General features: G+C 36.8%; 2 protein-coding genes across 2 annotated transcripts; both read right to left on the bottom strand.

Moving 5' to 3' along the window:
* Positions 1-1498: 1498 nt before the first annotated feature.
* Positions 1499-4556, bottom strand: LOC137745675 (ankyrin repeat-containing protein At5g02620). The gene is made up of 4 exons (XM_068485672.2): positions 4332-4556; positions 3458-3877; positions 2769-3178; positions 1499-2568 (listed from the first exon to the last, which is right to left on the bottom strand). The coding sequence occupies exons 2-4, from the start codon at positions 3789-3791 to the stop codon at positions 1657-1659; spliced, it is 1656 nt and encodes a 551-aa protein (XP_068341773.2). The 5' UTR covers positions 3792-3877; positions 4332-4556; the 3' UTR covers positions 1499-1656.
* A 6957-nt stretch (positions 4557-11513) lies between these two features.
* Positions 11514-14870, bottom strand: LOC137744341 (ankyrin repeat-containing protein ITN1-like). Its single transcript, XM_068484178.2, has 4 exons — positions 14527-14870; positions 13668-14222; positions 12922-13331; positions 11514-12808 (listed from the first exon to the last, which is right to left on the bottom strand). The coding sequence occupies exons 1-4, from the start codon at positions 14558-14560 to the stop codon at positions 11978-11980; spliced, it is 1830 nt and encodes a 609-aa protein (XP_068340279.1). The 5' UTR covers positions 14561-14870; the 3' UTR covers positions 11514-11977.
* Positions 14871-15218: the final 348 nt, after the last annotated feature.

Raw genomic sequence — 15218 nt, 5'->3', positions numbered from 1 at the left:
TTTAAGAGAAAAAAAGGACCAAAGATAAGGAGGCCCTCCTCATTTCCCTAAAGGGTTTTCTTTAATTATTTGTTTATTTGTTTTCATACAATGATTTCTGCAATCGTATTTTTCTCCATGCACTCTATTATTCTCGTACGATCTTTAGATTGAACAAATAAAAAAAAAATCAACAGAATAGAGAGAGATACTAAGGTCTCGTTTGGCAGTTCGGATTGTACTGATTATTTCAATCGAATAGAATAAATAATCATTGTATAATACTGACTAAATTAATCGGACGTTTGGTGCAGTATCGGATAATGACCATATTATTTATACTTTGTTTGGTACAATACTAGATATGAATTCAATGTAATTATCTAGAAATCCAAATACTTTTCAAATCCTATCTTCAAAATAAAAACCCCCCAAATTAGAACAAAACCTAATTTCCAAAAAAATAAAAAATAAAAAATAAAATAAAAAAATTGCACAGATGAAATCTTTGGGTTCCCAGCAAATCCTATTATCGATTCCCAGCAAAACCTATCATCTTTCCCAGTTTGAAATATTTCCCAGCACAACCTAATTTTTAAATCCTATCATCGATCCGTCACCACCTTCAATTTCCTTCAAAAGCCCAGATGAAAACAAAGACGATTGCTCGAGCAGTGCAACTGTGGCCATACACAATCCAACCAGTTGATGTAGTGGATCGTGTTCGAATGCAAAGACGTGGCAGAGAGACATTCTGCGGAACAACATCCATCTTGGCCGTTTATTCTTCATCTAATGGCTGTTATGAAAGCACGACAGATGAAGCATAAAAGACCAACACAGCCCATACGTGACAAGATTAAACAGAAAATAAAATTTCATTTCTCTCTTACTCGATCATTACTCGACTCTTTTGTATCATTCATTTACTCGATGTATATCTCCTCTATCTCTAACACAAAAATAAAAATAAAGTTGGTACAAAGTTTCACAACCGCAGTCGTATGATGAATGACGCCAGTGTACATCAAACCCATGTATCAGTGGTACATTAGTCATATACATAGTTGACACAGTGTGAGAGAGTCTGTTCACTCCACATTCTACCAACAGGATCCTCTCCAGATCTTTTGGTGAGGATCTGGAGATTTGTAAATCGTGTACGTTTATCGTACATCGTGCGATCAATTTTTGTCAAGTACTGTTTGTATTTAATTTTAAATAAAAATATTTAAAATGATTTCTAACTGCACGATATACGATGAACGAATATAATTCACGGATCTTCAGAATCCTCACAAAGAGGATCCAGCAAGGATCCGGATTCCACATTCTAGTCATTTTGGCACTAAGTTGTGCTCTAAAATATTTGAGAGAAATTCGAGTTTCTCAACGAAATCATGAGGCAATCTTGTCAATGAAAACCTAGCTAGTGACTGAGCCACTACATTACATGTTCTTGCTACATCCAACTCAAAAACTACATGACAGACCTCAAAAAAGCTAGTGGTCATGGGCATTTGATACAAAATTATAAGCACATCTCATTGGGAAAACGACTCTAGTGAGTTCGGCCACTGTTTGAGAATACTTCAGAGTACATTACATCATATATATACATAAGGGCCCAAAAATGGAATTTGGAGCCAGGCAATTTATAAGTAAGATCAATTCATGTCAAATTGCATAAACTTTCTTACTCTTATACTCAGTGTTCAAAAGCTCTGAATCCGAAATCACCGAGAAAGAGGGTGAGTGAGAGTGCGAGCACGAGAGTGAGTGTGAGTGTGTGCTCATCGATGATCTCCGAAGGCTGCGACGACGTTTAGAAGCTTCAACGTGCTGCACAACCATCCAATAACACATTGTTCCAAATGTCATTCCCATGATCACTGTCCCTATAGCTGTCACTCCAATAGCCAGCCATTTCTCTTCTTTTCCAACAATTATATATGACAGTGCAAGAAATGAAACCGAAATCATCACACAAGCCATCCACATGAGCTTGTTTATGACTGACATCATCTTCTCTTTTGCCTCCCTCTCTACGACAACAATAGAAGTTTGAACCACCACAACAGCCAACGATATGAAGAGAGCAAAAGAGTCAAAGATGAAGAAGACTACGAACTCAGGTTTGGGGCCAATGTTTGCTTCTCCAGGAGAGAATCCACCAGGAAGAGGTTTCTTGGGGTCAGGGTATTGGCCCGGGACAGTGAAGATTGCAGCAAAGGCGACAGTGGCAATGAGTACAGCCACAACTGTGGTGGAGTTTATTGCATTGTTAAGCCCATCCAAATGCATTTTACTGAGCTGCTTTACCATTCCATGCACTTGCTTTCGTGTTTGTCTCGTTTGCTTAAGCTGATCATGCACCTCATGTTTTATTTCGCTTACAGTTTGTTTGAGTTCTCGATTTGGGTTCATAGTTGGCGGCTTCATGGATTTGGCACTTTGAATCCCATGCTCTGCCAGAATGGTAGCAATCTTTGTGTGCCCAGATTTCTCAGCAGTGTCAAAAACAGATTCTCCAGATCTGTTAATGATGGTTTTCGCCACTCCCTTATGACTTAACAGCGTTCGAACAATCTGCAAAAGTCCAATCTCAGGGGCTTAGATATATGATTCATTCAATTAACATTCCATAGCCTAACTGAACAACACATTCATGATCATTCAACTTTAAGCGATGACCGAAAACTCAGTAACACGCATAAATCCATTTGAGATCTTAAAAAAGGTTTGATTTTCATTTGCATATTATAAATCAAATTAAAAAATTTCATTACCTGAGCGTGACCCTTCCCTGTTGCCACGTGCAAGGCAGTGTTTCCCTTGTTATCTACCACGTTTATCAACGAAGGATCTGCCTTCGCTAGCTCACCCACCAATTCGACATTCTGTCCCTTAACTGCCATATGGAGAGCTGTCTGGCCCTTATTATCTCTTCTTAATGCAATTCCGGTATCTTTGCTCAAGAGGGCCTGGATCACCTCCAAATGCCCTTTCCTTGCTGCAGAATGCAAGGCAGTTTTCCCATTGCTTCTTGCAATGGCCACCAAACTGCAACCAGTCTCCAAAAGAAAACTTACTACTTCTGTGTGTCCCTGTGCTGCAGCGATGTGCAATGCTGTGGTGTTTGTGCGATCAACGGTCATTGAAAGTTCTGGAATCGCCTCCATGAGGACCTTCAGTACCTCTGAACCACAGTAAAAGAAGAAAAATTTAAGATTATCCGCTCGATAAATGACATCTTATCAAGTTCAATCATTGTTCACAAAACCTTCCTAGTCTCCTAAAGAACTCACAAATCAAATGAGGTAACGCACTTTACGCAAGAAACCGGATTCTTCCACTGTGATTACAGTATGCAGTCCAAGTTTATACATAACAATAAGGATTTAACGTCATGTCAATTAAGGGAACAATCACAGTTAAGGTTAACGAAAGTTTGAAACATCGATAGAGACTCACTCACCCAAGTGCCCTTGCTTGGAAGCAATGTGAAATGCATCACAGCCATTTCGAGCTTTGATACCAGCTGAACCAACATCATAGTACTTCATCATTTCCTTAACCAAATCAACATATCCACAATCAGCCGCCAGATACAAGGCGGTTTCCCCCATGTGATTCTGTTTCGACAAAAGTTCATTCAGCTCTGCCTCCCCACAGTTAGACAAGATTTCTACAACCAATCCCAAATCTCCTTCTCTTGCTGCCAAATGAAAGGGCCCGTCTTCGCGCTTTCCCGTCAACTGCTTAGTCATCTTCTTCCCAACAAAGCTTTGCTGCCTCACTGGAGCTGCCATTGTGTTCAGTACCAATCCTGTATGTTTAGACTTTGAAGGTTTTCTTCCCTTTTCACCAAGGAAGACCAAAAGTCAAGCTAGGCAACCTAGAAGATCAAATTTTATGAATGATTAGAGGAGGATAAGATAATTCAGATGATTCCATGAGTTTGCACGTGGGAAATCTGTAAATTTGATTCCTTGATACCCATAACACACACCCTGACATCTTCCTCCCGCACCCAAAAAATAATTCAAATAAATTAAACCCCAATTGTTTAACACTCTCTCTCTCTCTCTCCTCTTAGTTTATATACACATTTCTTTGCAAAATCCAAACATCATTACAAGAGGGCAAAAAGAACAGAACAAAAGTTAAAATTAAGCAAAGTTGAAACTGTCTTTGCACATGCAGTGTGAAATCAAATATATATAATGCCTAGTTGCATATCTAGCCATCCAGCAAAAGTTATAAACTATGTATATACCAAAAAGGTCACTAATTAAAGTTTTTTTTTTTAAAAAAAAATTGAACTTTATGAAACAAAATAATGAACTTACTGGTTTTGGGCAGTTGGGGTTTGTTAGAACTCAGAGCAGAATTTCTTTCCTGCACATTTAGAAAGTATGAAAGTTTGAAGTGTGAAAAGAAGAGCCCAAAAATTGGACGGTTGAGTGAGTGGAGTTCCGGTTAAATTCAACTATTTGCAAAAAGGTGGTGTTGACAGATTCCCTAGAGGATGGACGGAGAACAAGAACGGGTGGACGTTAGACATCTCCAGGATTAAAAGTTTAAAAATTAAAAAATATTTGATTTATTTAAAAAATCATTTTCAACAGATGATTGGGCTATAATTTTTTATTTTTTATTTTTTGGATAATGAGACTATAGTGTTTTTCATTACATCAAAGGTGCAAAATTTTAGAGTGATGTTATTCATATCCCAATGTCTTATTTTTCCACCCACCTTTTAATGAAAATTTTTAATTACAAATTTGTCCATTTGCAAAAAGATTGATAAGGATATTATTTATCTTGTTTTGCTTAATTTAAATTAAAAAAAAAAAAGAAAAAGTTGGGCGTGGGAGACGATTTGTCTACCTTAAACCCTAACTCATATTTTCATCTCCTTTTATTTAGAGAAAGTAAAAAAATATCAATAGACTTAGAAGATGACTTTTTCATTGAATAGGTAGAAGATGACGCTTCTACGGAAGAGGTATAAGATTATGTTTCCATTGAAAAGGTAGAAGAATAATTTGTGTGTAGGTCATTTGAATTTGTCCATCGTATTTTTTAATATGTTGTTGTCGAAATCTTTTGAATTTGGATACCTCTGTTGTTTCCATTTAAATTGGCAGACCTTAATGGTTTTCATTTACATATTATTTGTATGTATATATTAAGGGTTATTTTGGGAATAATAGTGGGTGGGGAAACAGCATTTTAATTTTTTTTAATTTTTTAAGATGGTGGGATTATAATGTGGGTGGAAAAATAAGACAACGTGGTGAGTCTAGTAGCTCTCTAATTTTATGGAGCCCACATGCCATTATTTGGTCAAAGAAACATCAGGTTGGTCAAATGTAGCCCCTCTTAGCTCCTTGTTGGGGTCCATCTCCTCAGTTGTAATAATTTATTTAAATTCAAAGACTAAATTTGAAAACATTCAAAAGTAATTTAATTAAATTAACCAATAAATGTAAAATATAAACTTAAAACTGATAAATTCTTGAGAAACTATGTTTAGCTCATTTAATTAAAAATAGTATATAAGTATAGTATAACATTGTTTATTTAAAAATAATTTTTTGCAAAGTTATAATTATGAATAGTATTATTTTTGGAAAGGGGTCCTCTCCAGATCCCTTTCACCTAATTCTCCTCATCAAACAATCCGAACTCTTAAAATTTGATCTAACGGCTAAAGTTATTATAACTTTTAAAATGGATCCGTATTTTTAATTGTTGGATCAAATTTCAAAAGTCCGAATTATTTGATGAGAAAGATTAGGTAGAAGGGATCCGAAGTGGATCCTTTCCATTGTTTTTAGCCACTTTACTGTGCAGCCAAAGGAGAAGCCGGCTTCATTGCAAGACAGCTCATTTTTTACCACTCCTTTCCACTTAGATTCTTACTTGGTTTTGGACATTGACCAATCGTTCTTCACCACGTTGTCATCAAAATATGGTCATTGACCATCCATGACCTCTATACGTGGAGTATCTCTGATGCAGCATGTTTCATACTTTTCAGTTTTTCATTACTGTGATTAAATTCCGTATCATAGTCCGATTTTCTTCATAAGAATTTCGGAGATTCATGAATCATGTCTGTTCATCTTATATCGTATGATAAAAAATTATTTTAAATTATTTTATTCAAAATTAAACACAAATTGTACCTGACAAAAACTGACTGCACGATATACGATGAACGAATACGATTCACGATCTCCAGGATCCTCACGAAAGGGATCCGAAGAGGATCCTGTTGGACGTGATTAGTCATGTGATGAAAAAAAAAAAAAAAGGTTTGAAGCATAGAACAAGTAAGTTTTTCTACGACTTTTGCTAATAAGGGCTTGACAAGCAAAACATATAACAAATTTTGCGTAATCGATCCACTTCTTCAACATTCCAAACACAAATCATATCATTAAAAGGGGCTTACAGCTTAGATAGCCAGAACATTTATCACTGCACTGCACTCGAAGACGAAGTGTTAAGTTTAACTCCTCCTTCCCTTCTACAATACTATTCTTTGTATAAGAAAATATCGCTAGATCAAAAATTAGTTGGTACTCATAACTGGCAAAGCATTACAATATGAGGTGACAAAATGACGAACATTGGATAGGTATTGTTGGTATAATGAAAAATTGAGAGTGGGTTGATTAGGATAAAAAGCAAAGAAAGAAGACATTGACTTGAGTAAAAGACAAGCGAAGAGCACAAGGATTCAGGAAGCCCACTTCTGGGATCTTGACTTTCTGGAAGATCAGGGTTCCAAACTTCCGGTGTTTCACGCTTCTTTCTATTTTCATCATTTTCTGTGGTCGGTTGAACTTCCCCACCAAAACAAAATTGCTCCATCAGTCTGCTTAATGGTATTTCTGATAGCTGTTCCATTTGCTTCTACATAACAAAAACCATATTTTTCTCGACGTTTCGTGGAAATAGAATAAGGGTTTTTCAACGCATATGTTCTGTTAGTTTCTCGTGAAAACGACGCTAATTTCTTGATAAAATTTGTGTAGAAGAGTATTGTAGTATGTACTTTTGCTTCTAAGCATTTTTGGATTGGATCGGTTTTGTTTACAAGTGCAACAAAAATTTGTTGAAAACTAAGGTGTTTTGTGGAGCCACTTAGTACTATGGTGTAGTAGTATTCCTCTTCACTTGTAAGTGAGAGTTCTAGGTTCGATTCTTGGCAATTGCAAATTTGAACACATTATTACTAGCCCATTGTGAGGCTTAGCTTACTCTTCCACTCCTTTAGTATAAATAATATCATTGATAAAAAAAAATGTTTTGTGGAAAAGCAGACCAAAATTCTACTTTCTGCTTCATAAGTTCTTCTAGTTGAATCATTATGAAGCACTACATGCCGTTAAAATATTTATCCTCATAAACGTTTTTGTTCATGACAAATAAGTTTTAACAAAAAATTAAGCTTCATGATATGCATTTGGAAGTGCTTTCCATAACCCAGTGTTTTTTAACTTTTTATGTGAAACGCGTTAAAAGGACTTTTGATCTACCAAAAAGGAGCAATTGCTGCGAACAGGGTGTGGAACCGAGTAGATCACTTGCTTATAGTGCCCACGGTCACGCGGATTCAAGACCTTCTCCACCATGTGATGCACCTGGTTCTTCTAATAGCTGACAAAAAACCCATAATTGACTTCTGAGAAAAGCAAAAGCACCAAAAAAAGCACTGCAGGTAGACCCCCAACATCAACATCAATATCAACACCTTGTTATCCCAACCAATCACAATCTTAATTAGCGGACAATTAAAGTATATAAAATATGTTTAACATAATGGATTATCTGTTCCAAGAAGTGAAGGATGTAAAAGTCTTCCACAATGTATGAAAAGTGGTCGCTCTCAAATGTGACGGATGGGATCACTCTGCCACATTTGTTACGTTGAAGCAAACATTGTTTTTGTTGAAAATTATATATTATAATATGAAATATTGTAATATATAATTTTAATAATTGAATGAAAAATATTGTTAACCAATTTCTTAGAAAGGTTATATTGTTTAGGTGTATTCCATTAATAAGTGATGTATACTTATAGATGAAAAGTTACATCTTTTTAATAAGTAGACATTGGATTCTATATAAACCCATGAAACCATTGGTATTAAATATAGAAAATTAGAGTTAATTTTTACTCTTGAGAAATAAGGTTTCCCCACTTTGTTTCTCTCATGTTTCATGTGTCAAATTCCGAGTCATGTCTTGAGAGTACGGAACATATAAAGTTCGCCAGAATCCGAAGATTGAAGTGCTTTGACTTCGGATTATAGATTGTTGAATCTTGAGAGATGGACGCCTACCGAACTACAAGCACAAGAGTAGGGACGAAATTCTATCTTTAGGACATTGCATTTATGCAAGCCTCAATCTCCAAGTTTGTCAGTTATTCTAACTTTCTCTCTAGTTGTTTATATTAATCTTATATATAATTGATGTTGTGAATTTCCTTATGATTATTATCATTGGAATTATATTATTATTTTTCATATTTTCTAATATTATGTATGACTGTTCATTCATAAGTAATTAATTGAGATAGTGAAGCATGAAGATATATTGCAAAACTGTCGCTAATCGCATATTTAGGAATGATGAAAATTCCATGATATATATTCTTTGTATGCTTTTATGCTTAAAGACCTTCATGTAATATCTGAGTTATCTTTGTGTCAATCGCTTATGTTTGCACATAGATGGAGGAAACGATATGACTGTTCGTTGACACCACATAGGCACATGCATATCCCTACCAATAAGATTTTACTTATGTTAGGCATATCATGGAGATCCATCTAAAATCCATGTTTGACGTTGACTCTTTCTAGAAGAGAATTGTTTGTTACCAAGTGAAATTTTATAGTTTAAAAATTTGTATCATCTACAATAAGTGCAGAACGGTCATTGTGGTGTACTGTGTTTAGATTGGATGTTAGATGTGGTTTTGCCAACTCGTAGCAATTCTTGGAAAAGTTCCTTTTGCAGAAAGGAATTGCATCTGTATAATTGATTGATACAGTTAATCCCTATTAGGCAGATGCATGAAGGATTCAAGGCCATAGTGAATTATCTCAGAGTTTTAAGTGAATTAATATGATCTTTGAGTTGTACGGGATAGTTCCGTATAAATGGAAACTATGTCTAATAGAAACCACAAAACTGGGTTTGCCGTAAATCGGGAATGGTCCAGACTAAAAGCCAAGTCCTTTGAGAACAATAAGACACCAAAAGTGTGGGGGTCTTTTCTAAATTTGCAGAAAGACGTTATGTTGCTTATTTAGTAAGCAATGGCAACCAATGAGTGTGTTTTATCAATGGTTACTCATGGTAATAAACTTTTGTGATAACAAAAGAAGATGCTGTATTCAAATTAAATCTTTGAACTCATGTTAGATGAGTTATTATCGTCTTGAAAAGACAAAGACTGGATTAAAAGTGTGAGGGTCTTTTTGAAGTAAATTACAAGACACTAAAAGTGTGGGAGTATTTTGCAAAATGCATTAGACCCAATATGGCTTTATAATAAGCAAGCGTGGACTTGGATATTTTCATGTTAGTCATGTATGAAACCAAAGCCAATTCCCTTGAGAAGAATTAGACTCTGGAAGTTTGGGAATACCTTGCAATGATAAGAGTTTTGCTTTCTCTTGTTACTAGTCATAGCGAGGAAGAGTCAAATGAAAATTAAGATTAACATTCTTTGGCGGGGATTCTAGTCCCATGATAATTTAAAAGCTCAGATGATAAAATGTGGAAGCCTTTAAAAGCTTTTCCTGTAACACCTTAGTGAGGCGTGAATGCCTAAGAAGAAAGATAAAAGGCCATCTTAGTTGCTTCTTACATCTTAAATTACAAAACATGATCAATTTAACGATAACGTTAAAGATTAATCACAACTATCGAAGAATTGTTGGGTAACTTCTCTATTTTGAGATATGAGATTTACTTAAGAAGAATGGAAATGTAATTTGCTAATTGAATGAGACAATCAAAATGTCATCTCTTATAATGAGTAATTGTTTAAGGTATGGCAAGGTTATAGACCTTCTATAGATACCTTAAATGTGAGGGAAGTCTATTTCCTAGTGTTAGCAAATTATTGTGTAAGTCCTAACATATGTTTTGAGGACTCAACATTGGAAAAACAACTAATATGGAAGTGCACACCATAAGAGTAGTCAACCTTAGTGGTACCAATTATTAAAGGTTTGACTAGAGAGTAAGTTGATCATCGAGGGGAATGAGGTTAAAGCCAACATAATTAATGAATCAACCGAGCGGAAACCTAACTTAGTTGATTAGAGATCCCACTGTCTAAGTTCAATAGGCAAACTGGTTAGGCATGATTCAAAGAAGTTAACACACTATATACCTCATTCCTATGGTGGAAGAAGTGTGTTGTCTGCAGAAGTTTTAGGATGTATATTTATACTTAATGACAATGATATCTTATAAATAAGAGGAATAGAGTAGACTATTCTTAATCAGTGGTCACCTATGTGAGAGTAGAAGTGAGTTGCTTCTATGAGTATGAAATGGGTAAATTCTCTAAAGCTCTCATAAATTCGGGATTTGTTCAGGACCAAAATGAACACAACCGTATGAACTGGAATATATTAGGATTAGTGGTGTGTGTTGCTTATTGTCTCGGTTTACTACTGCGGTGAACAGTTCAAGATTCTATATTCACTTCGTCACCAAGTAAATTCGATAAGTATTCACTAGGATAGGTTCAAGTCCAAAAGACACATCTCCCGATGCATCTCTTGTCCGTCTGTACTCTCAAATTCTTTCTAATTTTTCATTCATGTGGAGAATTGTTGGAAATTATATATTATAATATGAAATATTGTAATATATAATTTTAATAATTGAATGAAAAATATTGTTAACCATTTTCTTAGAAAGGTTATGTTGTTTAGGTGTATTCCCTTGATAAGTGATGTATACTTATAGATGAATAGTTACATCTCTTTAATAAATAGACATTGGATTCTATATAAACCCATGAAACCATTGGTATTAAATATAGAAAATTAGAGTTAATTTTTACTCTTGAGAAATAAGGTTTCCCCACTTTGTTTCTCTCATGTTTCATGTGTCAAATTCCGAGTCGTGTCTTAAGAGTACAGAATGTATAAAGTTCGCCAGAATCCGAAGATTGAAGTGCTTTGACTTCGGATTATAGATTGTTGAATCCTGGGAGATGGACGCCTACCGAACTACAAGCACAAGAGTAGGGAGGAAATTCTATCTTTAGGACATTGCATTTATGCAAGCCTCAATCTCCAAGTTTATCAGTTATTCTAACTTTCTCTCTAGTTGTTTATATTAATCTCATATATAATTGATGTTGTGAATTTCCTTATGATTATTATCATTGAAATTATATTGTTATTTTTCATATTTTCTAATATTGCCCCAACAGTTTTATCCCCGTAAATCAGAAAGATGAAAGTGAACAAGAAGTCTTCGAAAATGTACACAAGCTTTTCAATAGGGTCAAGCTCAGGAGAGGTAAAAATGCAAAGTGAACAAGGCTATGCAAAGAACATGTCTCAAAGCCATTCGCTCTTTCGCGTGTTCAACCAAACAACTCACAGGTTTCCAAATGTGGAAAATTGGTTATTTGTGACTAATCCAACTATACAAGTTCCAAATCAGACCGGTACCACGTACACGACATATCATTTTTCTCCCTCTCTGCCTTTGACGATTTAAGGGCGTCAACAGTTCTGCTGAAAAATTTTGCAATCCTTGAGACGCCAGGAAAATCATTTTTGAACGAGTCCACACACTGATGCTGTTAGAAGGTCCCTGAATTTTGTATCTACAGCGTAGAACCTCTTGCGAACCAACTATCCTGTCTGATTTTCTCCTCCCCGTGTTAAAAGGCAGACATAGAACCAGAGGCTAGTTCTAAACCACACTATGATCACAGGGCATAAATACGGTTCACTTCTGAATCAGACTCCGAGTGACGCATGGAATAGTTAGTTCCATTCCTTCTCGACATCTTCTCTCTCTTCCTCAGTCTGCGAAGCCTTTTGGTCTTCACCACATAATATGTCATGGTACCAATAACTCCCCCAATTGTAAGTCCCCCTATAAATGTGACAAGGATTGCAGCCCACACATTATGCCGCCCAACCACTATGTACGATGAAGAAATAAATGCTACTGTAGTGCAGACGGAGGCTAGCCACATCAACTTATTGATCACTTCCACAACCCTCCTCTCCGTCTTTGTCTCCCCCCTGACGAGGGTGATTTGTACCAACACAACAGCCAATGATGAGAAGAGTGAAACGGCATTGGAAAGGATAAAAATTTTAAATGATACTCGGATTGACACAACAGCTGCCCCGGTGTCAAAATCACCGCCAGGAAGTGTAAATATAGCTGCAAAAGCTACTGTTGCAAAGAGTGAAGCAACCACTGTGACTGAGTTAGTGGCATTATTGATTCCTTCCCTCTGTAGCTTGCGGAGCTCCTTGGCAATTCCAGTGACACTCTGGTTTGTTTTGCGGGCTTGTTCAAGCTGATTATGGACATTTTTTTGTATCTCTGTCACAGTGTTTCTAAGCTCATCCCGTGGCTGGTTAAGTTCATTTGCTCGGAAAGCACCATATTGAGTCAAGGTTTCCTTAATTGTTGTGATTTCTTCAGAGTATGGAAGTCCTTCGGCTATATCAAGAGGTGTTTTCTGGTCTCTTGTTAGTGCATTCACATTTGTATCACGAACGAGCAACAGCACATTGACTATCTGCAAGCGTAATGAGAAATTAAATTGAATAAAGTCAATACTAAGTATCCGATCATAGAACAAGATCATATTAACATGTCAAAACATGAAGATCCAACAATGGAAATACATACATCTACTCGCTTTTTCCTGGTGGCCACATGCAATGCTGAATTGCCGAACTTGTCTGGAAGCATGACAATAGCTGGATCCGCATCGACAATCAACCTCACAACTTCACTGCTATGACCTTTTACGGCCATATGCAGAGCAGTTTGTCCTTTCTTATCAATTCTTCTTGCTAGTTGTGGATCCTTGCCAAGCAAAGTTTTCACAATTTCTACATGCCCCTGTCGCGCAGCAAGATGCAATGCATTTTTCCCATTGGATTTCGCTACTTCCAGCAAACTAGAATCTTTGGATAGTAATTCTTTAACGACGGCTGTATGCCCTCTTGTAGCAGCAGACACAAGAGGGGTAGCATTTGCCTGGCCAACTGTTTTGCTAAGCCCCGGGTCATGGTCTAAGAGCACCTGGACAATGGCTGCATAAAGCTAGTTATTGAGCTAAGGTGACATCGTATTGAAACTCGATTAATCACCAAGGACAAAGCAGAAACAACTCCAAGTGCATGAGCTAAAACAAAATCAAAACGAAATATAACACAACACTGTTGCAACTCATAGTGAATAAAAAACCTCTGATCTTTCGATCACCAATACTATAAAATGTGCTGTAGTAACATCACTCGATGGTAATGACCGTCACACTAAAAATTTCTCCATTTCAAGTTTCAACATTTCCTAAACACATAGATACATATTACTGAACTGAAATAATAATTCAAATTCCGGCACGGATTATCTAACTTTATGGTTACCTTGGTGCCCTTTATTTGCAGCAATATGCAATGCATCAAACCCAATTTGATTCTTCAACAAAATACCCTCCTCCGTCATGTAAGGCAGAAGCTCCTCCACTATAGCAAGATGGCCCTGCTCCGCTGCTATGAAAAGTGCCGTCTCTCCCAACTCATTCACCTCATTCACAATAGCAGACCTCATCTCCTCCACCTCTTCATCAAACTCGGATCCCACCATCTGGGCATCAATCTCCCCCAGAAACTGCTGCACCGCTGCCAAGTCCCCTCGGCGTGCAGCCAGGTGGAGCTCTGTGTCATTGTGGCGGCCGGTCACCTGCTTCACATACTTCTTCCTCCCCAACTGATCAATGCGCTTCCCGGAATTCGACACAACCAGAGACTTGCTGGAATTCGAAACCAGCAATGCCTTGCCGGAATTAGAAGCCAGCAGGGCCTTGCTGGAATTCGAGAAAACCAGGGCCGGCCTCGACGGGTGTGGTGAAGACGGCGGCTCCGACAGAGCTCCTGGGGTTGAGGGCTGCACCAGCCCCTTCTCCAAGTCCCTTTCACCTCCTTATAAATCAAATAAACTCCACAATTTAAATCTTTATTCATAAATAATTTAAAAAAAACAACGGATTGGATGATATAGTCAGTGAATATATAATCATAATTGAGAAATTAATACAAAAAAATTAGCAAAATTAATGAATTTTATTTTCTGTTTTTCGCGCGAAATTGATCAAGAAACGAAAATGGGCAATGAGGGAACATTCAATTCCTAATTCCATTTTCTTCCATTTTCCCGCAGTTTCTCGGCAGCCAAACACACAATAACACGCAGAGAGAGAGAGGGAGAGAGACGGAGAGGAAGTACCTGAATCATGCCCCGGTCCCAAACGGATTCTCATTGTGAAAATAGAGACTTTACGTGCCCATTTTTCTATTATATAAAATTATATAATAAAAAAAATGCGACGAATTGATTGGGAGGAATGAAGAATGTGTGTGATCTGGGTTTTCAAGGCGAGGAAGGAGGTGGAGCTGATGGGGACGGGGCGGCAGGAGGAGGCGGCAGGTGGCGAGTGGCCAAGAACGGCGGAGTTTTCGGTTTTTTATTTTTTTTCAAATTAAAAAAATTTGAGGTTGACATATTAAGAAAAAGAAAAATAAAATAAAAAGAACGAGGTCGTTAATTTGGCGCCAGCCGGGCTTTTCCATTTTTGACACCACGGCGCACGGGGATCGGACTACACCCATATATGCCAAACAAGGTTGCTTGTGTAACAAGAAAAAGCATGAAAAGAGATTTTGTATTCTTGAAGTTGCTTGGGAAAAAAACACATAATTTGAATCTTTTGCTATTACCTTATGTAATGTCGATGAAAAGCAATTGAAAACCTTAATGGAATTGAAAGCCCCGATAGTTTAGGATTGAGAAATTTGTTTGCAACATAAGCAAAGTTGCAAGTGAAAAAATTATAAAATTCATTGCTCTGTAGTGATATGTAACGCGTGACTATTAAAAATAATAAGAAAATATATCGTTATCATCCTTCAAATTTGTCG

This window comes from Pyrus communis, chromosome 12, assembly GCF_041283825.1.
Source record: "Pyrus communis isolate YQ-2024b chromosome 12, ASM4128382v1, whole genome shotgun sequence".
Classification (NCBI taxonomy): domain Eukaryota; kingdom Viridiplantae; phylum Streptophyta; class Magnoliopsida; order Rosales; family Rosaceae; genus Pyrus; species Pyrus communis.
The sequence above is the reverse complement of the archived record's forward strand: the minus strand, read 5'-3'. Positions and strand labels throughout refer to the sequence as shown.